At 45.0% G+C, this 24,524-nt stretch overlaps 1 protein-coding gene across 4 annotated transcripts in view; it reads right to left on the reverse strand.

Annotated features, from left to right (window-relative positions):
• The window catches only part of LOC137325085 (choline transporter-like protein 5), a 355,604-nt gene extending 333,290 nt beyond the window's left edge, over positions 1–22,314 (reverse strand). Inside the window, exon 1 of one of the 4 annotated variants that reach the window (XM_067989790.1) lies at positions 22,044–22,309. In XM_067989790.1, the coding sequence (XP_067845891.1) occupies positions 22,044–22,080 (37 nt within the window). In that variant the 5' untranslated portion in view covers positions 22,081–22,309. Of the gene's footprint in view, positions 1–22,043 lie in introns of all 4 variants that reach the window. The other 3 variants (XM_067989793.1, XM_067989792.1, XM_067989794.1) reach the window with 3 other exon arrangements.
• Positions 22,315–24,524: the final 2,210 nt, after the last annotated feature.

The raw sequence follows: 24,524 nt of genomic DNA on the forward strand, positions 1-24,524 counted from the left end.
ATTCACTCGAGTTTAGAAGAATGAGAGGGGATCTCATTGAAACATATAAAATTCTGACAGGGCTGGACAGACTGGATGCAGGGAGGATATTTGCCCTGGCTGGGGAGGGGGTGGGGGGGTCTAGAACGAGGGGTCACTGTCTCAGGATACGGGGTAGGACATTTAGGACGGAGATGAGGAGAAATTTCTTCACTCTGAGGGTGGTGAACCTGTGGAATTCTCTACCAGAGAAGGCTGTGGAGGCCAAATCACTGAATATATTTAAGAAGGAGCTAGATAGATTTCTAGACACAAAAGGCATTAAGGGGTATGGGGAATATGGTATTGAGATAGAGGATCAGCCATGGTCATATTGAATGGCGGACCAGGCTCGAAGGGCCGATTGGCCTACACCTGCTCCTATTTTCTATGTTTCTATGTGTCGGAGAAAGATAAACGTCACATTGGTGCAATAGAGATGTTTTTCCAATACCAACACGCGTGCCTGAAATGGGACACGTTGTGTTCAAATCCTTCCATGGCCTCGCCCCTCCCTACCTTTCTAACCTCCTCCAGCCCCTACAATCCTCCGAGATCTCTGCGCTCCTCTTTCTGGCCTCTTCTTCACCCCATTGGCGACTGTGCTTTCAGCCATCCAGGTCCCAAGCTCTGGAATTCCCTCCCTAAACCTCTTTAACCTCTCTCTCTCTCCTCTTCAGAGGCTCCTTAAAACCTACCTCTTTGACCAATCTTTTGGTCACCTGTCCTAATATCTCCTTATGTGGCTCGGTGTCAAATTTTGTTTGATAATCACTCCTGTGAAGTGCCTTGGGATGTTTTACTATATTAAAGGCGCTATATAAATGCAAGTTGTTAGTGTTGTTCATTGGCTGTGAAGTGCTTTGGGATATTGAGGTCGTGAAAGGCACTATATAAATGCAAGTTCTTTCTTTCTTTTTAACACTCCAGGCCTGGGAACGTCCGAATTCTGCTCACGTCCCTCAGTTATTTGAAAGCACAATATTTCACACCACTTTCGATAAATCATCCACCAATGGGTGATCACAAAACTTAAAGTTGCTCTGGTGGTTTAAGGGAAATTTATGAAGAGCTCAGTCAGAGTGCGTCTGGGCCCATTGATTGAAGAATATTTAAACATGGAGCAGTGTTTCACCCTTACTTCACAAACCCCCCACCCCCCACACAGCACCCACAGCTTCAGGTGCTGCCAGTTCAGGTCCCCACGACACTACCACACTGTATGGGGGGAGCCCCCATAAAGGGAGGGGTCGGTTGTCATCACTCCAGAGACTTGAGCACGTAATCCAGGCTGACGCTCCCAGTGCAGTACTGAGGGCGCGCCGCACTGTCGGAGGGGCAGCGCACAGGGAGCGCCGCACTGTCGGAGGGGCAGCGGTGAGGGCGCGCCGCACTGTCGGAGGGGCAGCGGTGAGGGCGCGCCGCACTGTCGGAGGGGCAGCGGTGAGGGCGCGCCGCACTGTCGGAGGGGCAGCGGTGAGGGCGCGCCGCACTGTCGGAGGGGCAGCGGTGAGGGCGCGCCGCACTGTCGGAGGGGCAGCGCACAGGGAGCGCCGCACTGTCGGAGGGGCAGCGCACAGGGAGCGCCGCACTGTCGGAGGGGCAGCGGTGAGGGCGTGCCGCACTGTCGGAGGGGCAGCGGTGAGGGCGCGCCGCACTGTCGGAGGGGCAGCGGTGAGGGAGCGCCGCACTGTCGGAGGGGCAGCGCACAGGGAGCGCCGCACTGTCGGAGGGGCCGTCTTTCGATGAGGCCCTATCTGCTCTTGCAGGTGGACTTAAAAGATCACATGGTACTATTCAAAGAAGAGCAGGGGAGTTGCCCCCAGTGTCCTGTCAATATTTATCTTTCAATCAACACTCTACATTCATCTCATTTGCTGCTTGTGGGACCTTGCTGTGCACGAATGGCCCATGTACCAACAAAACACAGTATCTGCACTTCAAAAGTAATACATTGGCTGCAAAGCACTTTGAGACATCCTGAGGATGCGATGAGGTGCTATAGAAATGCAAGTTCTTTCTTTAATTTATTCGACATTAGAGGGTGAATTCACATTACAATAGTAGTGTCACAGTGAAGCGGTTTTACTTCTCACCAATGAAAAGAACTTGCAATTCTACAGCATCTTTCACAACCTCAGGACGTCCCAAAGCACTTTACAGCCAATGAAGTACTTTTGAAGTGTAGTCACTGTTGTAAATGTAGGAAATGCAGCAGCCAATTTGTGCACAGCAAGATCCCACGAACAGGAATGAGATAAATGACCAGATAATCTGTTTAAGTGATGTTGGTTGAGGGATAAATATTGGCCAGGACACCGGGGAGAACTCCCCTGCTCTTCTTCGAAATAGTGCCCTGGGATCTTTTACATCCACCCGAGAGGTTTAAATGTCTCATCCGAAAGACGGCACCTCCAACAGGGAGTACTAGTACTGCACTGGCAGTGCTGCCATGTTTCCTACGTTACAATAGTGACTACTCTTCAAAAGTACTTCACTGTCTGTGAAGCGCTTTGGAACGTCCTGAGGCCGTGAAAGGCGCTATATATAAATGCAACTTCTTTCTTTTTCAAGCAGTTAACTCAAACAAACAGGTGATACTGAAAACAACAGTGGAGTTCGAGCAATGCTCCAGTCACTGCCAATTTGCAAAGGAGCTTGGAAAGAAGAAAGGAAAGAATTTGCATTTATAAAATGCCTTTCACAACCTCAGGACATCCCAGCCTCACAGTTTTACTGGAGCGTCAGCCTAGATTTTGTGCTCAAGTCCCTGGAGTGGGACTTGAACCCACAACCTTCCGACTCGGAGGCAAGAGAATGCTGCCCGCTGAGCCAGGGCTGACATCCGCACAAATGGGCAACACATTCATCCAGCAGCTGCCAGAGAAGACGGACGAGGAGATTTAGAGAACGAGGAGAAAGATCAGAAGCACCCAGCCCATCACCATTAGGCTTTGAATGATTTACTGACCCATTACCGACGGCCTGTGAGTCACAAGCAAGACGAAGGCACGACTGAAGTAACACAAGGCATTAAAATAAAAATCAGCAGAATTCAGAGAGATTAAAATGAAACAGATAAAGGAGGCTTACGATAAATGTCAGGTTCATAATTCAGTGCAGATCCGAACTGAAAAAGGAAAGAGAGGGGCAAAGAGAGAGTGGGAAAATAGGATTAGCTGGTAACATAAAAGGAAACTCAAAAGTCTTTTATAGACATATAAAAAAAAAAGAGTAAAAAGGTAGTCAAAAGAAAGGTGGGACCGATTAGGGACAAAAAGGGGGATCTTCTTGTGGAGGCAGAGGATATGGCTGAGGTACTAAATGAATACTTTGCATCGGTCTTCACGAGAGAAGAGGATGCTGCCATTGTACCAGTAAAGGAGGAGGTGGTAGTGATGTTGGATAGGATAAAAATAGATAAAGAGGAGATACTTAAAAGATTGGCAGGGCTCAAAGTAGAAAAGTCACCTGGTCCAGATGGGATGCAATCCAGGTTACTGAGGGAAGTAAGGGTAGAAATTACAGAGGCTCTGGCCACAATCTTCTAATCCTCCTTCGATACGGGGATGGTGCTGGAGGATTGCAAATGTTACACCCCTGTTCAAAAAAGGGGCGAGGTATAAATCCGGCAATTCCAGGTCGGTCAGACTAAAGTTGGTGGTGAGGAAACTATTAGAGACAATAATCCGGGACAAAATGAATTGGCACTTGGAAAAATATGGGTTAATAAACGAAAGCCAGCATGAATTTGTTAAAGGGAAATCGTGTTTGACGAACCTGATTGAGTTCTTTGATGAAGTAATGAAGAGGGTTGATGAGGGTAGTGCGGTTGATGTTGTGTATCTGGACTTTCAAAAGGCATTTGATAAAGTACCACATAATAGACTTGTTAGCAAATTTAAAGCCCATGTGATTAAAATGACAGTGGCAGCATGGATATAAAATTGGCTAAGGGAAAGAAAGCAGAGAGTACTGGTGAACGATTCTTTTTCAGACTTGAGGGAAGTAAACAGTGGTGTTCCCCAGGGGTCGGTGTTGAGACCACTGCTATTTTTGATATAAATGATCTGAGATTTACAGGGCATAATTTCAAAATTTGCAGATGAAACAAACTCAGAAATGTAGTAAACAATGTGAAAGATAGTAACAGACTTCAGGAGGTCATAGACAGACTGGTGAAATGGGCAGACACATGGCGGATGAAGTGATTCATTTTGGTAGGAAGAATGAGGAGGCAATATAAATTAAATGGTACAATTTTAAAGTGGGTGCAGGAACAAAGAGAACTGGTGGTGTATATACATAAATCTTTGAAAGTGGCAGGACAAGTTGAGAAGGCTGTTAAAAAGGCATACGGGATCCCAGGCTTTATTAATAGAGGTATAGAGTACAGAAGCAAGGAAATTATTCCATACCTTTATAAAACACTGGTTAGGCCTCAGCTGGAGTATTGTGTCCAGTTCTGGGCATCACACTTTAGGAAGGATGTCATGGCCTTAGAGAGGGTGCAGAGGAGATTTACTAGAATGGTACCAGGGATGAGGGACTTCAGTTATGTGGAGATATTGGAGAAGCTGGGATTGTTCTCCTTATAACAGAGAGGGTTACGGTGAGATTTGATCGAGGTGTTCAAAATATTGAAGGGTTTAGATAGATTAAATAAGGAGAAAATTTTCCCCATTGTCGGCAGGGTCGAGAACCAGAGGACACAGATTTAAGGTGATTGGCAAAAGAACCAGAGGTGACATGAGTGGAAAAAAATTTACGCATCGAGTTGTTCTGATCTGGAATGCACTGCCTGAAGGGCAGTGGAAGCAAATTCAATAATAACTTTCAAAAGGGAATTGGATAAATACTTGAAGGGGAAAAATTTGCAGGGCTATGGGGAAAGAGCAGGGGAATGGGACTAATTGGATAGCTCTTTCAAAGAGTCAGCACAGGCACCTAACCCTCTCTCCTCCTCCTCCTCCTCCTCCTTTTAAAACGCTCCTTAAAACCTACCTCTCACCTGTCGTAATATCTCCTCATGTGGCTCGTTGTCAAATTTTGTTTGATAATCGCTCCTGTGAAGCGCCTTGGGACTTTTTCACCAGATTAAATGCACTGCATAAATGCAAGTTGTTGTTGTGGTTGTACAACCCTGGAATCTCTCACTGCCAACAAAGGGCTCCTCTGCAGCTCTTCTCAAGTGTTTTTAAGCGGAATTAGAAAGAGAGCAACGTTGACGATTCCCGACCTTAGTATTGAAAGGGACGCTATGTGTATGGAGAGGGCGGAAGAAATCAATATAATACGGAGTGGAATGACTCTCCAGAGGGCACACTGGTGACTGCTGAAAAGAATATGACTCCCCCTCCTCCCCCACCATGGAAAGGCAGATGCCAGGTTTAATGCTGGTCTTTGCTGAATTTGCTGATCCCGCTGATCCCAACCAAGGGGAACAGCAAGGGGGATGTCACAATTTGTCTTGGTGCCTCTGCATTAGGGATGGCGGGGGAGGGGGGGAAAGTCAGCCAGAACTCACGACCCTGATTGTTATCCCGTGACCTCTGCTGGAAGGTGCCTGTGCGCATTGGCTGAGGGCAACCTCTGTGACACCTCCTGCAGTTGAATAGTCTGCCAGTACTTATCATTTAACCCTTTTAGCCCCAGTATCATTCTAAGGACAGGTTGCATAGACTAGGTTTGTATTCCCTTAAACACGGAAGATTAAGGGGTGATCTGATCAAGGTGTTTAAGGTGATTAAAATGAGTTGATAGGGTCGATAGAGAGAAACTATTTCCTCTGGTGGGAGAGTCCAGAACAAGGGGGAATAATCTTAAAATTAGAGCTCGGCCGTTCAGGGGTGATGTCAGGAAACATTTCTTCACACAAAGGGGAGTGGAAATCTGGAACTCTCTCCCCCAAAAAGCTGTTGAGGCTGGGGGTCAATTGGAGATTTCAAAACTGAGGTTGATCGATTTTGTGTTGGGTAAGGGTATTAAGGGTTATGGAACCAAGGCGGGTAAATGGAGTTAAGATGCAGATTGGGCATGATCTAATTGAATGGTGGAACAGGCTCGAGGGGCTGAATGGCTTTCTCCTGTTCCTAGACTCCCCCCTTATGGCTGGGATAGTTTCCCTGCTTTTGCTGCTCAAATCTAGAGATCTCCATCTCCCTCTCCTCCACCCCCTCTCCTCTCCTATGGCTGTCCCTGCCCCTCTCTCCCGCTTCCAATTTCTACAATCCTTTCTCCTCTCCCCACCTCCTCCCATTTGCTTCTTCCCCCCCCCCCCCCAGTTACCATAACAATTAGCGAGTTGTTATGATCTGGAGTGCACTGCCTGAAACAGATTCAATAGTAACTTTCAAAAGGGAATTGGATAAATACTTGAAATGGAAAAAAAAAAACCGCAGGGCTGTGGGGAGAGAGCAGGGGGAGTGGGACTAATTGGATAGCTCTTTCAAAGAGCCAGCACAGGCACGAAGGACCCAATGGCCACCTTCTGTACTGTAAGATATGATGATTCTACAAACGCCACCATTAAAAAAGCAGTTGTTGTCCCTCGATGTCTCTCCTCACCAAAGTGACTTTTTAAAAAAAATTCTTCTTTGAGGAGTCTATACAATGCCACAAGATCACACAATGCCAATTCATCTCATGGTAATAATAATAATAATCTTATTCTGTCTCTCTCTACCCGTTCTCTTGTCCCTCCCGTTCTCCCACTTCCCTTCCCTCTTCCCCCCCTCCACCCCCGTCCCACCATCTCACCCATCGTGATAAGGACCAGCCTCGAGAACCATGATAGGCCCACTGATGGCGCGGCTGGTACTTGAGCCATGCACACTACGAAGCCCCAAGTCCGATTCCCAGTCTGAGCTGGGGGCAGCCGACCCTCTTGCTGGGGGTGGTTTAAGAGTAATATAATTGGCCTCAGTGCCCCTCAGTTAGGGAGAAAGGTGGGGGCGATGGGGGGGGGGGGGTGGGGGGGGGGGGGGGGAAGAAATCAGCCCGGGTTCCCATTTCAGATCACCATCCAGTGACTCAGTTGTAAAATGCACACAGATAGGCAGATGAGGGGGGGAACTGGCCTCAACGTCCTGTGAAAGGGGAGCCAAAATTTGCAAAAAACAAAAAAGCAATTACGATAATCAATTCATCAAAGCACGGGTTGAGAAGACAAGGAGAGGACCTTCTTGTTGGACAAGGGTAGTTCCATTTCCGAGACAAATCACATGATCACGGGCACATGGTCAGAGTCACCTCTGGTTATTGGACTGTGAACTAGCTGCCCTCAGATGAGATCAATAAACCATGGCAGCAAAGCACAAGTGGTTTCTCTCCGGCATTGTGAAGGGATGAGATGACGTAAGGTGGGAGGAGGCTCACGTGGAGCATAAACACCAGCACAGACCGGTTGGGCCGAATGGCCTGTTTCTATGCTGTAAAGTCCTATGTAATTCTATTTGAACCCCCCCATCAAATAGAACGCAGCCTGGAAATCACCCTTTGCTAAAAAGTACCTGTATTTATATAGCACCTTCCTTGACCTCAGGACATCCCAAAGTGCTTTTCAGCCAATGAAGTACTTTTTTGAAGTGTAGTCACTGTTGTAATGTAGGAAACGCAGCAGCTAATTGGCACACAGCAAGATCCCACAAACACCAACGAGATAAGTGACCACAGTCTGCTTTTAGTGATGTTGGTTGAAAGATAAATATTGGCCAGGACATCGGGGAGAACTCCCCTGCTCTTCTTCAAAATAGTGCCATGAGATCTTTTACGCCCACCTGAGAGGGCAGACGGGGTCTCGCCCGTCTTACCTGAAAGACGAACTAGATGTCTTTAAATGCTATTAGTAACGATGCTAAAATGGATCCCAGCCTTAACATCACTGCTGACGAGTTAGGTGAAGAGGAGGACTCGTCGGAAGGCGAGGTCTAAAAGATAACTTGTAAAATGTCACTAGAGCTTTTCAGGACATTAATGTAACCTTCATCTCAGAACATTGTGCAGGGTTGCCAACTCTGGTTGGGCGTATTCCAGGAGGTTTTATCACATGACCTGTTGCCTCTCACCAGACTCCCGCCATTGGTCACCCGACATGTCCATCCTCGCAAGGCCCCGCCTTCCCATTCCAATTGGAAAGCGAATCGGCTCTGTTACCCCCATTGGATGATTCTTGACTGTCAGTCAGACAGTCCGTTTCTCACCCATCTCCAATATGTTTATAATTAATAAACATAAATGCTCAAAGAAAATGACAAAAAAATACAATTTCTGCCCCCAATTACTTTTCTGTTTTGATCTCAGCAGTGTCCAGGAGATTAATCTATAATTCCTGGAGACTCCAGGGCAATCCTGGAGGGTTGGCAACCCTACCTTTATGGCATTCTCTGTCTTTTAGCAGTCAAACTCTGTATCCTTGATTCATCACAAAAGTATGTTCACGTTTAAGGTCTGAATGGACATTTATTACTCTGTTGTTTCCCAGGATGATGACGACAACAACAACAACTTACATTTATATAGCACCTTTAACGCTTCACAGGAGCAATTATCAAACAAAGTTTGACACCAAGCCACATAAGGAGATATTCGGACAGGTGACCAAAAGCTTGGTTAAAGAGATAGGTTTTAAGGAGCATCTCAAAAGGAGAGAGAGAGAGAGAGGCGGAGAGGTTTAGGGAGGGAATTCCAGAGCTTGGGGCCCAGGCAGCTGAAGGCACGGCCGCCAATGGTGGAGCGATGAAAATCAGGGACGGGCAAAAGGCCAGAACTGGTGGAGCGCAGAGATCTCGGAGGGTTGTTGGGCTGGAGGAGGTTACAGGGATAGGGAGGGGCGAGGCCATGGAGGGATTTGAAAACAAGGATAAGTATTTTAAAATGGAGGCATTGCTGGACACTGGGGCCAATTCGGGATATGACAGGATCTGTGTGTATAATGAACTGTTCAACTACGGACTGGTTCAAAAGAAATCCCATAGGTTGCCTTCAGGCAGGGATGTCAAGCATGTTACCTGTCAAACTACCTGGCGTAGACACCTTGCAAGGGCACCTACTACAGATGATAAAACGGAACAGTAGCCCCAGTTGGGGTAGTGCAGCTTAAGAGAGAATTGGTAAGGGTATCCAGTGATGCGGAGCAAAGGCGGGAAAATGGAGTTGGGGTGCAGATCAGCCATGTTCTGATCGAATGGCGGAGCAGGCTCGAGGGGCTGATTGGCCTCCTCCTGTTCTTACATTACCTTCACACGATGCTTGTTGGTAAACAGGCCAGATGATAAATTGGAAGCACAATACACCCAATCTAAACTCCCATCACAACTGTAATAACCAGTGGTGTAGTGGTTATGTTAATGGACCAGTAATCAAGAGGCCTGGACTTCTAATCCATGGAACATGAGTTCAAATTCCCACCTGGCCAGTTTGAGAATTTGAATTCAGTTTTTTTTTAAAATCTGGTCCCAGTAAAAGTGACCATGAAGCTGTCGAATTGGCGTAAAAACCCAACTGATTCATTAATGTCCTTTAGGGAAGGAAACCTGCCGTCCTTACCCGGTCTGGGCCTATACGTGACTCCCACAACCAACGAGATTGACTCTTAACTACCCTCTGAAGTGACCGAGCAAGACACTCAGTTCTATCAAAACCGCTATAAAGACCATCATCTGGTGTGCAACTCTTCAAGAAAAAGGCCCGCCGCCACCTTCTCAGGGCAACTAAATGCCGGCCTTCCAGCGGCGCCCACATCCGAGAATTAATAAAAATAAAATCAATATAGAATGGATGTACTCTCTTGTCACACTTCCCCCCGCTGAAAGCACAGCCCCACAGTCTGTTCATCCTGCAGTATCCACACATGCACAGACCCAAAGAACACTGTGCTGGGTTTAATCACTCAGTTATGTTTTAGCACGAATTATGAGAAACAGTTCTTCATCCAAGGTCCAGAAGTGCTTTTCTGGTCAGACGGTGCTTTGCTCGGAGGGGGATGGGGAGCAGATTTGCACGGCAATTACTTAAAGAATTGCGTTAGTGCCTCCAGAGACACAGAGGTTTGAATCTGCCCTAATTACAAACAATGTAGGTCACACGACTTAATCAAATGGAAATACTTATTGACAGCCTCAGTTTAGCTACTGATGCCTTGAAGTCGGGCTCTTTGAATAACAAGATCCCAATGCTGAACACATTCCTTTGTCTGCAGTTTGAAAATATAGTCTACACTCCATTAAAATGATCAGATAATACAACCTCTTTCAAAAGATCATTTCTCAACTTTGTTATTTACATTGCTTCATTCAAATTATTACATAATTCACTTTTTTTTGGGGGCAAAAACGCCCTTGAATTATCAAGAATAAACTACAAAAAGAACTTGCATTTATACAGCGCCTTTCAGGACATCCCAAAGGGCTTTACAGCCACTTTTGAAGTGCAGTCACTATTGTAATGTAGGAAACGTGGCAGCCAATTTGCGCACAGCAAGGTCCCACAAACAGCAATGAGATAATGACCAGGTAATCTACTTTTCAGTGATGTTGGTTGAGGGGTAAATGTTGTCCAGGACACCAAGGAGAGCTCTCCTGCTCTTCTTCGAACAGTGCCATGAGATCTTTTACATCCACTCGAGAGGGCAGGTGTCTCATCCAAAAGACGGCACCTCCGACAGTGCAGCACTCCCTCAGTACTGCACTGGGAGTGTCAGCCTGGATTATGTGCTCAAGTCTCTGGAGTGGGACTTCTGACTCAAAAGCAAGGGAGCCATCACTGATCTACAGCAATCAATCTCTATCAATGAGTCTCCAACAGACCCAGACATGAGGTGAGGAAAACCCCCAGTGGGGGAGAGCTTTGGGAACCATAGGTCCAAATCCTCCCGAGCCTGTTACACTCACCACACGTCATGTCTCAAATTACTCAGATACTGGATCACAAAATATTATTTCTGAATGAAATCGATGTAATTTGTATTTGAGTGAATCAATGCTAACTGTTCCCACCGTCTCCCTGGGGAACCTGTTCCATAGATTGACCACTCACTCACTGAAATATTGTTCCCACAGATGAGTTTTGAATTGACCCCCTTCGAGCGCAGGCCGTGTCCTCGGGTTCTACTGTTCTGGACAAGGTGAAACAGCTGGTCATGGTCGACATTATCCAGTCCCTTTAGAATCCTAAACACAGCAATCAGATCACCTCTCAGCCTTCTCTTTCCCAGTGAGAACCTGCCCAATTTATAAAATGACTCCTCATAATCCAATCCCTCCATCCCCTCAATCATTCTGCTTGCTCTCTTCTGTATCCTTTCAATAGCTGCAATATCCTCCTTGCACTTTGTTGACCAGAACTGTACATGGTATTCTAAGTGCAGTCGCACCAATGATTTATATAGTGGTAGGATTATCTCACTATTTCGACTCAATATTGACTTTTTAATTCATCTCAACATCTGATCTGATTTACTCATTGCAACAACAACTTGTATTTACACAGCACCTTTAACGTAGTAAAACCTCCCACATCGCTTCACAGGAGCGATTATCAAAACAAGATTTGACACCAAGCCACATAAGGAGATATTAGGACAGGTATGCTTGGTCAAAGAGGTAGGTTTTAAAGTACATCTTAAAAAGGAGAGAGAGAGAGTTGGAGGGGCAGAGGGAATTCCAGAGCTTAGGGCTAAGGCAGCTGAAGGCACGGCCGCCAATGGTGGAGCGAGCATTACGATGTATCACAGAGCCAATGTATGTTCATACTCTAAAACTGGTCAGTTGCCACTAAATCTTCTTGGGATTGCATAACCAATGAAAAGTATAGATTATTTGAAAATGGCAAGAGGCTACTAATATAACCAACACTTTTGTGATAATAAACCAATCCCTGATCTATCCACGTTACGCTCCACACAGTCTTATTTTTGTCTCTATGCAAGCAATTGGGAGCTGCAGTAAAATACAAGACGACCTTCACTGTGGGAAAGTGAGTTCTTATTAATTTAATTCTCATCACTGTACAATAGAGCAAAACTGAGCTTATCTGTGAACACACCATGTAAACATCAAAGCAACTGATTTTAATGATAAATATAACCTAACCATTTTATTTCAATATAATTAGCTTGTACAGTTTAACCTAGCATTTCCTACAGCAGTTAGCATTGCATACAACCAGCTGTACTCAGTATAAGTGCATCATTAACTCAAATCCTTCCATGGACTCGCCCCTCCCTATCTCCGTAACCCCATCCAGCCCTACAACCCCCCACCCCCCGAGATCTCTGCGCTCCTCCAATTCCGGCCTCTTGCGCATCCCCAACGTCCTTTGCCCCACCATTGGTGGCCACACCTTCAGCTGCCTAGGCTCTGGAATTCCCTCCCTGAACCTCTCCACCTTGCTACCTCTCTCCCATCCTTTAAATCTCTTTGACCAAGCTTTTGGTTATCTGTCCTAATATCTCCTCATGGGCCCGGTGTCAAATTTTGTTTGATAATCGCTCCCGTGAAGTGACGCGGGACATTTTACTACATTAAAAAGGTGCTATATAAATGCAAGTAATTGTTGTTGAAATAATGAAGCTGTCTTTTTTCTTAAGAGACGCTGATTGGCCTGTTGTGTGTTTCCAGAATTTGCCCTGAGAAGGTGCTGGGCCTTCTTGAACCGCTGGTAGTGGTTTGGTGCAACGAAGTGTCTTGCTAGAGAATTTTCAGAGGGCAGACCACCTTGGTGTGGGACAGGAGTCACATATAGGCCCAGACCAGGTAAGGACGGCAGGTTTCCTTCCCTAAAGGACATTAGTGAACCAGTTGGGTTTTTACAACAATCCGACAGCTTCATGGTCATTTTTACTGAGACCAGCTGTTTATTTCCAGATTTTTTTTTTTAAAAACTGAATTCAAAATTCCCAAATTACCACGGTGGGATTTAAACTCACATTTTTGGATTACTAGTCCAGTAACATAACCACTACACCACCGTACCCTCGTGCCCAGCTCAACGTATGGAACACATTACAAATGCAAAGCTCCAATTCATGTGGAAAGGACTTTCATTCCACACAACATGGTCCCAGGTGGTTTAAGCAAAGATTATAAAGCAGTTTTATCCACTTACAATATGTAGGTCCCATCATCTGATGAAAAGAACCTGTCTCGTCACATTGCTTTACCCCGTCCCTAAATTGGAAGAGTGGAAGGATTTAAAATGGTGATCGAATTACAATAACTGAATAAATAACCCATGTTCTCACCACCAACAGCAAGGAAGTTGTGGTAAACCTTTATAAATCATTGGTTAGGCCTCAGCTGGAGTGCTGTGTCGAATTACATAGAAACATAGAAAATAGGAGCAGGAGTAGGCCATTCGGCCCTTCAAGCCTGCTCCACCATTCAATATGATCATGGCTGATCCTCTATCTCAATACCATATTCCCACTCTCTCCCCATACCCCTTGATGCCTTTTGTGTCTAGAAATCTATCTAGCCCCTTCTTAAATATATTCAGTGACTTGGCCTCCACAGCCTTCTGTGGTAGAGAATTCCACAGGTTCACCACCCTCTGAGTGAAGAAATTTCTCCTCATCTCAGTCCTAAATGTCCTACCCCATATCCTGAGGCACCACACTTTAGAAAGGATGTCAAGGCCTTGGAGCGGGTGCAGAGGAGATTTACTAGATGGGCCGAAGGGCCTCTATCCGTGCTGTATAACTCTATGACTCTATGGTACCAGGGATGAGGGACTTCAGCTATGTGGAGAGACTGGAGAAGCTGGGATTGTTCTCCTTAGAGCAGAGAAGGTTAAGGGGAGATTTGATAGAGGTGTTCAAAATTATATGGGGCTTTGTTAGAGTAGACTGTTTCCACTGACAGGAGGGTCGGTAACCAGGAGGACACAGATTTAAGAACATTGGCAAAAAATCCAGAGGGAGTTGTTCTGATCTGGAATGCACTGCCTGAAAGGGCGGTGGAAGCAGATTCAATAATAACTTTCAAAAGGGAATTGGGTAAATAGTTGAAAAGGAGACACTTGCAGGGCTATGGGGAAAGATCAAGGGAGTGGGACTCATTGGATAGCTCTATCAAAGAGCCGACACAGGCCGATGGGCTGAACGGCCTCCTTCTGTAATGATTCTATGTTTAGGGTCCTTATTTTATCTAGAAAAACATACATTGTAAAAGTGAGCACAGCAGCGATCCAGAACTTAATAAACTTGCCAGCCAATTCCAAAGGAAAATAACCAGTCATTCTTACCACTAGCTGGTACACAGGGCAAAGACTGATGCCAAGGGACAAGATGAACTTTCAACAGCTTCGAATAAATTTCTATTCTTAGCGTGTGGCAATTTATTTTTTACACATCAATCCGTGGACAGGTAATCATTCAATTTTTTTTCCAAAGGTCTTTTTTTTTGGTCAGTCAGTCTGTCATATGAAGATGGTGTCTCAGTCTGGTCGATCAAACAGCCACACACAACAGCCAAGACACTGAACCGTATCTCACGTGATTCTAACCAACGCTGGGGTGACAACTGTCATTCAATCGTTCAGCGCAACAAATGATTCTCAAGTCATCTCAAAACAAGTGTTCTTGGGCAAAGATTCTGCCTGCAGAGGTCATTCTGGTTTTACAAAAATCCTCAAACCTTTTTAACAACAACAATTGGCATTTAGATTGCACCTATAACGGAGTAAAAACGACCCAAGGCGCTTCACAGGAGCGTAATCAGACAAAAATTTGACACCGAGCCACGCAAGGCGATATTAGGACAGGTGACCAAAAGCTTGGTCAAAGAAGTAGGTTTTAAGGAGCATCTTAAAAATGTTGTGTTTTCCGGTCCTATTAACAACAACAACTTACCAGCCAACTGTGGCAAATGGAATTCAATGTAGACAAATGTGAGGTCATCCACTTTGGATCAAAAAAGGATAGAACAGGGTACTTTCTAAATGGTAAAAAGTTAAAAACAGTGGATGTCCAAAGGGACTGAGGGGTCCAGGTACATCGATCATTGAAGTGTCATGAACAGGTGCAGAAAATAATCAATAAGGCTAATGAATGCTGGCCTTTATATCTGGAGGACTGGAGTACAAGGGGGCAGAAGTTATGCTGCAGCTATACAAAACCCTGGTTAGACCGCACCTGGAGTACTGTGAGCAGTTCTGGGCACCGCACCTTCGGAAGGACATATTGGCCTTGGAGGGAGTGCAGCGTAGGTTTACTAGAATGATACCCGGACTTCAAGGGTTAAGTTACGAGGAGAGATTATACAAATTGGGGTTGTATTCTCTAGAGTTTCAAAGGTTAAGGGGTGATCTGATCGAAGTTTATAAGATATTAAGGGGAACAGATAGGGTGGATAGAGAGAAACTATTTCCGCTGGTTGGGGATTTTAGGAGTAGGGGGCACAGTCTAAAAATTAGAGCCAGACCTTTCAGGAGCGAGATTAGAAAACATTTCTACACACAAAGGGTGGTAGAAGTTTGGAACTCTCTTCCGCAAACGGCAATTGATACTAGCTCAATGGCTAAATTTAAATCTGAGATAGATAGCTTTTTGGCAACCAAAGGTATTAAGGGATATGGGCCAAAGGCAGGTATATGGAGTTAGATCACAGATCAGCCATGATCTTATCAAATGGCAGAGCAGGCACGAGGGCTGAATGGCCTACTCCTGTTCCTATGTTACGCTTATATAGCACCTTGAACGTAGTAAGACATCCCAAGGCACTTCATAGGAGCATTATCATAGTTGCTACAGCACAGGAGGAGGCCATTCAGCCCATCATGCCTGTGCCAACTCTTTGGAAGAGCTATCATTCAGTCCCACTCCCCTGCTCTTTCCCCAATAGCCTTGTAAATTTTTCCCTTCAAGTATTTATCCAATTTCCTTTTGAAAGTTATTAATGAATCAGGCAGCACATTCCAGATCATAACAACTTGCTGCGTAAAAATGTTTCCTCATGTCGCCTCTGGTTCTTTTGCCAATCACCTTAAATCTGTGTCCTCTGGTTACTGACCCTTCTGCCAGTGGAAACAGTTTCTCCTTATTTACTCTGTCAAAACCGTTCATGATTTTGAACACCTCTATCAAACCTCCCCTTAACCTTCAGTCCTAATACTGACCCCTTGGGACCATCACTGAACAATTCCCTCCAGTCTGAAAAACAACCGTTCACCACTACTCTCTGCTTTCTGGCCCCTAGCCAATTTTGTATCCACGCTACCACTGTCCCTTTAATCCCGAGGGCTTTCATTTTGCTGCTATTATGTGGTACTTCATCAAATGCCTTTTGAAAGTTCATATACACAACATCAACCGCACTACCCTCATCAACCCTCTCCGTTACTTCATCAAAGAACTCAATCAGGTTCGTCAGACATGATTTTCCTTTAACAAATCCGTGCTGACTTTCATTTATTAGCCCATACTTTTCCAAGTGCCAATTAATTTTATCCCGGTTTATTGTCTCTAGAAGTTTCCCCACCACTGACGTTAGGCTGACTGGCCTGTAATTGCCGGGTTTAATCACTCTCCCCTTTTTTGAACAGGGGTGTAACATTTGCAATCCTCCAGTCCTCTGACACTGTCCCTATAACCAAGGAGGATTAGAAGATTGTGGCCAGAGCCTCTGTAATTTCCACCCTTACTTCCCCTCAGTAACCTGGATTGCATCCCATCTGGACCAGGTGACTTTTCTACTTTGAGCCCTGCCAATCTTTTAAGTATCTCCTCTTTATCTATTTTTATCCTGTCCAATATCACGACTACCTCCTCCTTTACTGGTACAATGGCAGCATCCTCTTCTCTAGTGAAGACTGATGCGAAATAATTATTTTGTATCTCAGCCTCCACAAGGAGATTTTTTTGTCCCTAATTGGTCCCACCCTTTCTTTGACTATTTGTATGTTTATAAAAGACTTTTGAGTTCTCTTTTATGTTAGCCACTAATCTATTCTCATACTCTCTTTGACCCTCTTATTCCCTTTTTTAGATCTTCTCTGTACGTTCATTATTCAGCCTGGTTCCCTACTGTATTATGAACCGTACATGTCATAAACCTCCTTTTTCTATCTCATTTTAATCTCTATATCTTTAGTCATCAGACAAAATTTGACACTGAGCCACATGAAGAGATATTAGGACAAGTGACCAAAAGCTTGATCAAAGAGGTAGGTTTTAAGGAACGTCTGAAGGAGAGAGGCAGAGCTTCAAAAGATTGAATGCCAGCGAAAGGAGCAGAAAGAGTTGAAATACATGCCACACTCTTTTTGATACGTGACACACCAGCATTTGAGAATATCTCATTAATATTGAAAAAGTCTTTTCGAATATGGTGTAACCACAAGTCTTCGATAAGTCCTGTTCAGTATGAAACTATGGAAGCCATCTGCTTAGTAATTAAATCATTTCACTGCCTTCGTTTACTCAACTTTTTGCAGCCAGTGAACCTCCGACAGATTAACTTTAACCATTCGAGCGCAACAACAAATATCAAAAAGACTCAAGCGCAGCCTGTTAATTGTCGTTTTTTCCACTTGCATCCAAAGTGAAAAGCCCAGCCAGCCCGAGACTCGCACATCAAAATATCTGTTTATGAATTGACAAAGAGCCACTGTGTCGAGATTCTACGGAGATGGCTAGTTTGGCCATTAAAATTCAGGACCAAACCTCCGCTGATATTTACAGTTAGAACTGTACAGTGACGCTATTCAGATCCTATACTTGGAACAGTACGAGCCACGTTTTGTCAGTCATTGCTAGCTTCGCTTAATGATTTGAACTTTCATGCGTTCTTAATTCTTTGTACATTCCAGCTCATACCCCTCCTTCCAACTGCTTGCACCCACCCCCCACCCCCAGTCTCCATTCCACTCGTTTATATCCCCTCCTATTTGGGGAACTCTCCCTAACTGTTTTGCCTGCCTCAAAATGCCTCTTGAAACTCCGATCATTTTGACAGCAACAGTAACTTGCATTTATATTTTAACGTAGTAAAACGTCCCAAGGCGCTTCGCAGGAGCGATCAAACAAAATTCGACACTGAACCACATAAGGAGATATCAGGACAGGAATCTTGGTCAAAGAGGTAGGTTTTAAGGAGAATCTTAAAAGGAGGAGAGAGAGGTGGAGAGGTTCAGGGAGGGAGTTCCAGAGCTTAGGGCCCAGGCAGCTGAAGGCACGGCCGCCAATGGTGGAGCGATGGAAATTAGGGATGCGCAAGAGGCCCGAATTGGAGGAGCGCAGAGATCTCGGAGGGTTGTAGGGCTGGAGGAGGTTACAGGGATAGGCCATGGAGGGATTTGAACACAAGGATGAGAATTTTAAAATTGAGGTGTTGCTGGACCGGGAGCCACTGTGGGTCAACGAGCACAGGGGGTAATGGGAGAACGGGAGTTAGGATACTGACAGCAGAGTTTTGAATGAGCTTTTGACCATGCTTTCAGTCAACCTCTCCTCCACAATCTTTCCCATCTCCTGCTCCGCATCCCTCATCTTTGCACCTCCCCCCAGAGTAATGTGAGACAGGATTCATTACTACATAGAATGTATAGCACAGAAACAGGCCATTCGGCCCAACCGGACCATGCTGGTGTTTATGCTCCACATGAGCCTCCTCCCTCTCTATTTCCTTCATCTCACCCTATCTACATATCTTTCTATTCCCTTCTCCCTCATGTACTTATCTAGCTTCCCCTTAAATGCATCTATGCTATTACTGTTATTGTAACTAACCCTTAGGATGCCAGTAGCAGCTCTGAGTGATTATCACCAGACAGATTCTGTAATTAAACTGGTGTTTCCCCAAAGGGTTCACTGTCAATAAGTAACACTTGGGGAGTTCTTGCAGAGGCCAGCTCGTTGGCTCCTCACCTCTCGCTATTCCAAACTCTGCAGCTGGAGATTAAATCCAAGTCTAACACTTGCCCCTGTGTGTTTCTCAGCCGCTTTGAGCGGTTAGTTGAGCTGCCAAATCACTGAAGGGCTGGAAATGTTTATACAACAAAGTCATTTATAGGAGCAGGAAAAGGCTGTTAGACCCAAACTAGCTCAGCCCTTTCTTCATGGGCTGAACCCATCTCTCCCCTCTCCGTAATACAGCCACTTGTCTCTTCAACCCACTTATACCACTTGCTTCAGGGACCGCTAATTCCACAGCTCTCAAAAGTCCGAACTCCTTCACCCGTCCTTACTCCCAACTTCCTGATTTTTAAACTTTGGGATTTGAACCCCCCCACTGAGCAATTCCTCTGGGATCAGCTTTTCTCACGTTCCCTTCATCTCGTGGAGAGACTAGAGACACTGGTATTGTTCTCCTTACAGCAGAGAAGGTAAAGGGGTGATTTAATAGAAGTGTTGAAAATGTTGAGGGGTTTTGATAGAGTAAATAAGGAGAAACTGTTTCCAGTGGCAGGAGGGTCGGTGACCAGAGGACACAGATTTAAGATAATTGGCAAAAGAACCAGAGGGGAGGAGAAATTTTTTTATGCAGCCTTGATCTAATGGAAAGATCAAACAGGCTCGAGGGGCTGAATGGCCTCCCCCTGTCTGTACTTCCTATGATGTGTTCTGATCGAAGCATATAAAATTCTAAATTCTAACAGGACTAGACTGACTAGATGCAGGGAGGATGTTCCCGATGGCTGGGGAGTCCAGAACCAGGGGTCATAGTCTCAGGATACGGGGTATGCCATTTAGAACGGAGATGAGGAGAAATTTCTTCACTCAGAGGGTGGTGAACCTGTGGAATTGTCTACCGCAGAAGGCAGTGGAGGCCAAGTCATTAGATGTATCCAAGAAGGAGATAGAAATATTTCTTAATGCTAAAGGGATCAAGGGATATGGGGAAAAAGCGGGAACAGGGTACTGAGTTAGACGATCAGCCATGATCATTTTGAATGACGGAGCAGGCCCGAAGGGCCGAATGGCCTACACTTGCTCCTATTTTCTATGTTTCTATGATCTGGAATGCGCTGCCTGAAAGGGCGGTGGAAGCAGGTTCAATAATAACTTTCAAAAGGGAATCGGATATATACTAGAAAAAGGAAAAATTTGCAGGGCTGTGGGGAAAGGGACTAATTGGATAGATAGCTCTTTCAAAAAGCCGGCACAGGCATGAGGGGCCGAATGGCCTCCTTCTGTGCTGCATTTTGGAAAGCTTCAATTAGCTCGCTTGCAAGTCTCCTCTTCTCCAGATGGAAACAAGCAGTTGTTTTGAGGAAAACAGGGAAGTCTAGTCTCTATTAGGCCAGATTTGTTTGGTTTGGGGCATCTCATGGCATGCCCCGTTAGTTCGACTTGTTCATGGGTTTTAAAAATTTTTGCCCACAAAGTTGCTGAAAGTGCGAGCTGATAATGGCGCGGAGAGGACAATGAGGGCATCTGGGACCTTAGTGAACAACGGGACTGACAGTGTATCTCCTTAACCTTGAGATTTAAGGATTGGGAAATAAACAGGGGAAGAACTGAGAAGGAGGGTGAATTAGAGTCAAATCAGGTACAGAAAGAGAAATAGGGAGGGAAAGAAAGATTGGATTGAGAGAGAGAAAAAAAAGAGACAAAGGAAAAGTAGGAAATTTAAAATTTGACATTTTAAAATCTCCCCGAAAAATTCACAGCCTGAAGGCATGAGATGCCACACTTTCTGAGCCAGAGAGGTTGATTGGCAGTCATTAACTATTATCACATTGTTAAAAGGGCACTTACACTGCTAATTACTAGACTTAACTTTCTGTGGCGAGTTTAATGGGCAATTAATGTGCAAATGCAGCAAGGGCGAGATGCTGTTTTCACGAAGCTAACAGCGGAACGGCGCAAATCGGCCAGCGACTTGTGGTGATTCGTAATTCACAGGGTATCTCTTCCTCACTACAAGTTGCTGGGCAATTCGTGCATTAATAACGGCGTGTGTCTTTCAGACACCGATATTGTGTCAGCAAAATCTGGTTCATATTTTCTTATATCATTGTCAAATGGTCCTTAATGTTCAATGTGTAGCATCAGGATTAAAAATACTTAAGAGTGACTTTACTGAGATTAACCAGGGGCTCAGTTTAAGAGAATTTAATGGGAACTTAAGAATTTAGTCATCTGTGAGCCAGTAATCTTGTCATTAAACACCTTTCCCTTAAATTGTCCTCTCGTTTTCTTAAACCGCAAGAAATATATAATCTGATAGAAAAGTTTCTTTTAAAAATGGCGTCTCCTTGTTTCCCTGGGAGCTGGAAGAATAGCTGATTAGATGAGGAGGAGAGTGTTTAAAATCCCCTTTGTTTACCACATGGCTGAGGAGTTAAATGGGTGATCGAAACACAGTCAATAAACCAGCGTATCCTTAACCTCAACACCCTTTAATTAAACCAATTCCACGTCTGACAATGCTATATTGCCACAGCAAGTTGCACATCGAGATTAGCTCATCATCATCATCATCACATCAAAGAGACAAAGTCTATTTATACAATTTAAATAAGGCGATCAGAAAGTTCTGATGGTGCATCTCTCTCTCCCTCTCTTGTCACAGTGAGCAAATCTAAACTGCCTTCCCCTCTCAGTACCCCATCGGGTGGCGTCTGTTTCACGTTTGATATTGATCCAGTCCTTGTTAATTTCAGAGTTTTTAACGTGGGGAGAAATGAACACAGACCCTCTTCCCCACTACCACATGGCACTACAACAACAAGCTCGAATCTCTTCCTCATTTAAAACCCCAACAGACTCCATTCACCTCGCACAACTAAAAGAAAAAGAGAGGCTTACACATTGATTCTCAGCACCGTGCAAACCCTCCCCTATTATAGAGGCTCTGAGAGGGTAAGGCAGAAACCAGCGACGACTGACGAGAGGGGAGCAAAATACTTCTGAGAATGTAACAAAAAGTCTATATTGTTACAAGCAACCAGCTGACCTCCTCCTGTCTGTCCTTCTGTGAAAGAATGCTCTCCCTCCTTAGCTCCTTCTCATCTCCCTTCCAGCTTTAAAACACACACATTTAAAACAAAAACATCCTTCTTTTTTTAAAGATTTATTTTCTTACCGAACACCGAGTCGTGAATCTCTGTTTTCCGTGCCATCGTTCCCTGCTGGCGAATGCCTTCACTCAGAATCTATCTCTTCTCCTCTCTCCCCCTCTGCTCGGGGCTGGAAGGGGTATTGAAAGCTGTTGTGTTGTGTCTCAGCTCTGCGAACGGCCTAGCCTCGCTAACTGATGCTTAACGTCAGTGGGATGTTTTAAAAGAGCAAAGCGTCATCTAGCGTATGTGAGTGTGTGAGAGAGACTTAAAAAGCAACACCATGTGAGAGAATAAGAGAGAAAAACACAAAGGAGTTGTTAGCTGGAGGAAAGGAACGGAGGTCGAAATCAGAGGAAAACGCCATTACATTATTGTAATGGATCAACCATTTTATTGCTGGATCCTTTTTTAAAAAAGGAAAGAAATTCCCATTTATATATCACAGCGGTTTGCATTTATTTAAGGAATGAAAGAATTTGCATTTATATAGCGCCTTTCACGAACTCTGGACCTCCCAAAGTGCCTTACAGCCAATGAAGTGATTTTTTGAAGTTTAGTCACTGTAGGGAAGGCGGCAGCCAATTTATGCACAGCAAGGTTCCACAAACAGCAATGTGATAATGACTGGATAAGCTCTTTTTTCAGTGATGTTGGTAGAGGGATAAATATTGACCAGGACACCCCTGCTCTCCTTCAAATAGTGGCCATGAGATCTTTTATGCCCACCTGAGAGGGCAGACAGGGCCTTGGTTTAACGTCTCATCTGAAAGACAGCACCTGCAACAGTGCAGCACTCCCTCAGTACTACCCTGGAGTACCAGCCTAGATTAAGTCTCTGGAGTGGGATTTGAACCCACAACCTTCTGACAGAGAGGCAAGAGTGCTACTCACTGAACCTTTAATGAATAACAACGTCCCACGGCGTTTCATAGAATTACATAGAATTTACAGCACAGAAACAGGCCATTCGGCCCAATAGGTCTATGCTGGTGTTTATACTCCATGTGAGCCTCCTCCCTCCCCACTTCATCTCACCCTATCAGCATATCCTTCTATTCCTTTCTCCCTCATGTGTTTATCTAGTTTCCCCTTAAATGCATCTATTCTATTCACCTCAACTACTCCTTGTGGGAGCGAGTTCCACATTCTCACCACTCTCTGGGTAAAGAAGTTTCTCCTGAATTCCCTATTGGATTTATTAGTGACTATCTTATATTTATGGGCCTTAGTTTTGGTCCCTCCCAGAAGCCGAAACACCTTCTCTACGTCTACCCTATCAAACCCTTTCATAATCTTAATGACCTCTATCAGGTCATCTCTCAGCCTTCTCTTTTCTGGAGAAAGGAGCCCCAGCCTGTTCAGTCTTTCCCGTTAGGGATGACCTCTCAGTTCCATAATCATCCTTGTAAATATTTTTTTGCACCTTCTCCAGCGCTTCGCAGAGGGGTAAAGGAAATAATAGACACTGAGCCAAAGAAGGAGAGATTAGGAGGGGTAATCAAAAAAGCTTGGTCAAAGAGGTGGGTTTTAATGAGGGTCTTGAAGGAGGAGAAGCATAGGGATTTAGGGAGGGACTATAAAGGATAATTTTACAAATCGGTATTCCCATGTGGAGTTTACCCCACTGGGAGAGCATATTGGAAATTCAGGCACTCACTCTGGTTCCCTACAGATGTTCCCAGTGGTAAAAACTCTGCACCGGGAGCGCCGATTGGTAAAACTACCCCTAGAGTGTCATCACATAGAATCTGACAGCACAGAAAGAGACCATTCGGCCTCTGGTTCTTTTACCAATCACCTTAAATCTGTGTCCTCTGCTTACTGGCCCTCCTGCCACTGGAAACAGTTTCCCCTTATTTACTCTATCAAAATGTCTCAAAGTACTTCTCACAGTGAATTACTCTTGAGGCGCAGTGACCTTTTATAGGCGGAGCGAGCAGCCCATTCTACACCAGTGAGGAGATGAGTGACTGGCTAATTATATTTTTCAGGGTGGTGCTGGAGGGAGCAATGTTGGCCAGGTCACCATTGCAATAGTTCCGTAGGATCCTCACTGTCCACCTGTACAAGCCGGTGACTGTCTCAGCCAAAAAATGGCCTCTCTGACCATGCAGCACTCCCTCAGTACTGCACTGGAGTGTCAAAACCTACGATTGGCTCCATGCTATTTAGCAAAACCCAGTGTCAAATCCCAGCATTCAGAGAGGCAGAGAGAAAGAGAGATGCAGACAGAGAGAGAGAGGCAGACAGAGAGAGAGAGACAAAGAGAGAGACATACACAGATAGACAGAGTGGCAAAGAGACAGAGGCAGAGAAAGATACAGTGAGAGAGACAAAGAGAGACAGAGAGATACGGAGAGAGGTAGAGAGAGAGATGCAGAGAGACAGAGTGAGGCAGCGAGCGACAGAGAGATACAGAGAAAGAGAGAAAGAGACAGAGAGAGAGAGACAGACACAGAGAGAGAGAGAGACACACAGAGAGACAGAGTGGCAAAGAGGCAGAG

This window comes from Heptranchias perlo, chromosome 9, assembly GCF_035084215.1.
Source record: "Heptranchias perlo isolate sHepPer1 chromosome 9, sHepPer1.hap1, whole genome shotgun sequence".
NCBI classification, from domain to species: Eukaryota; Metazoa; Chordata; class Chondrichthyes; order Hexanchiformes; family Hexanchidae; genus Heptranchias; species Heptranchias perlo.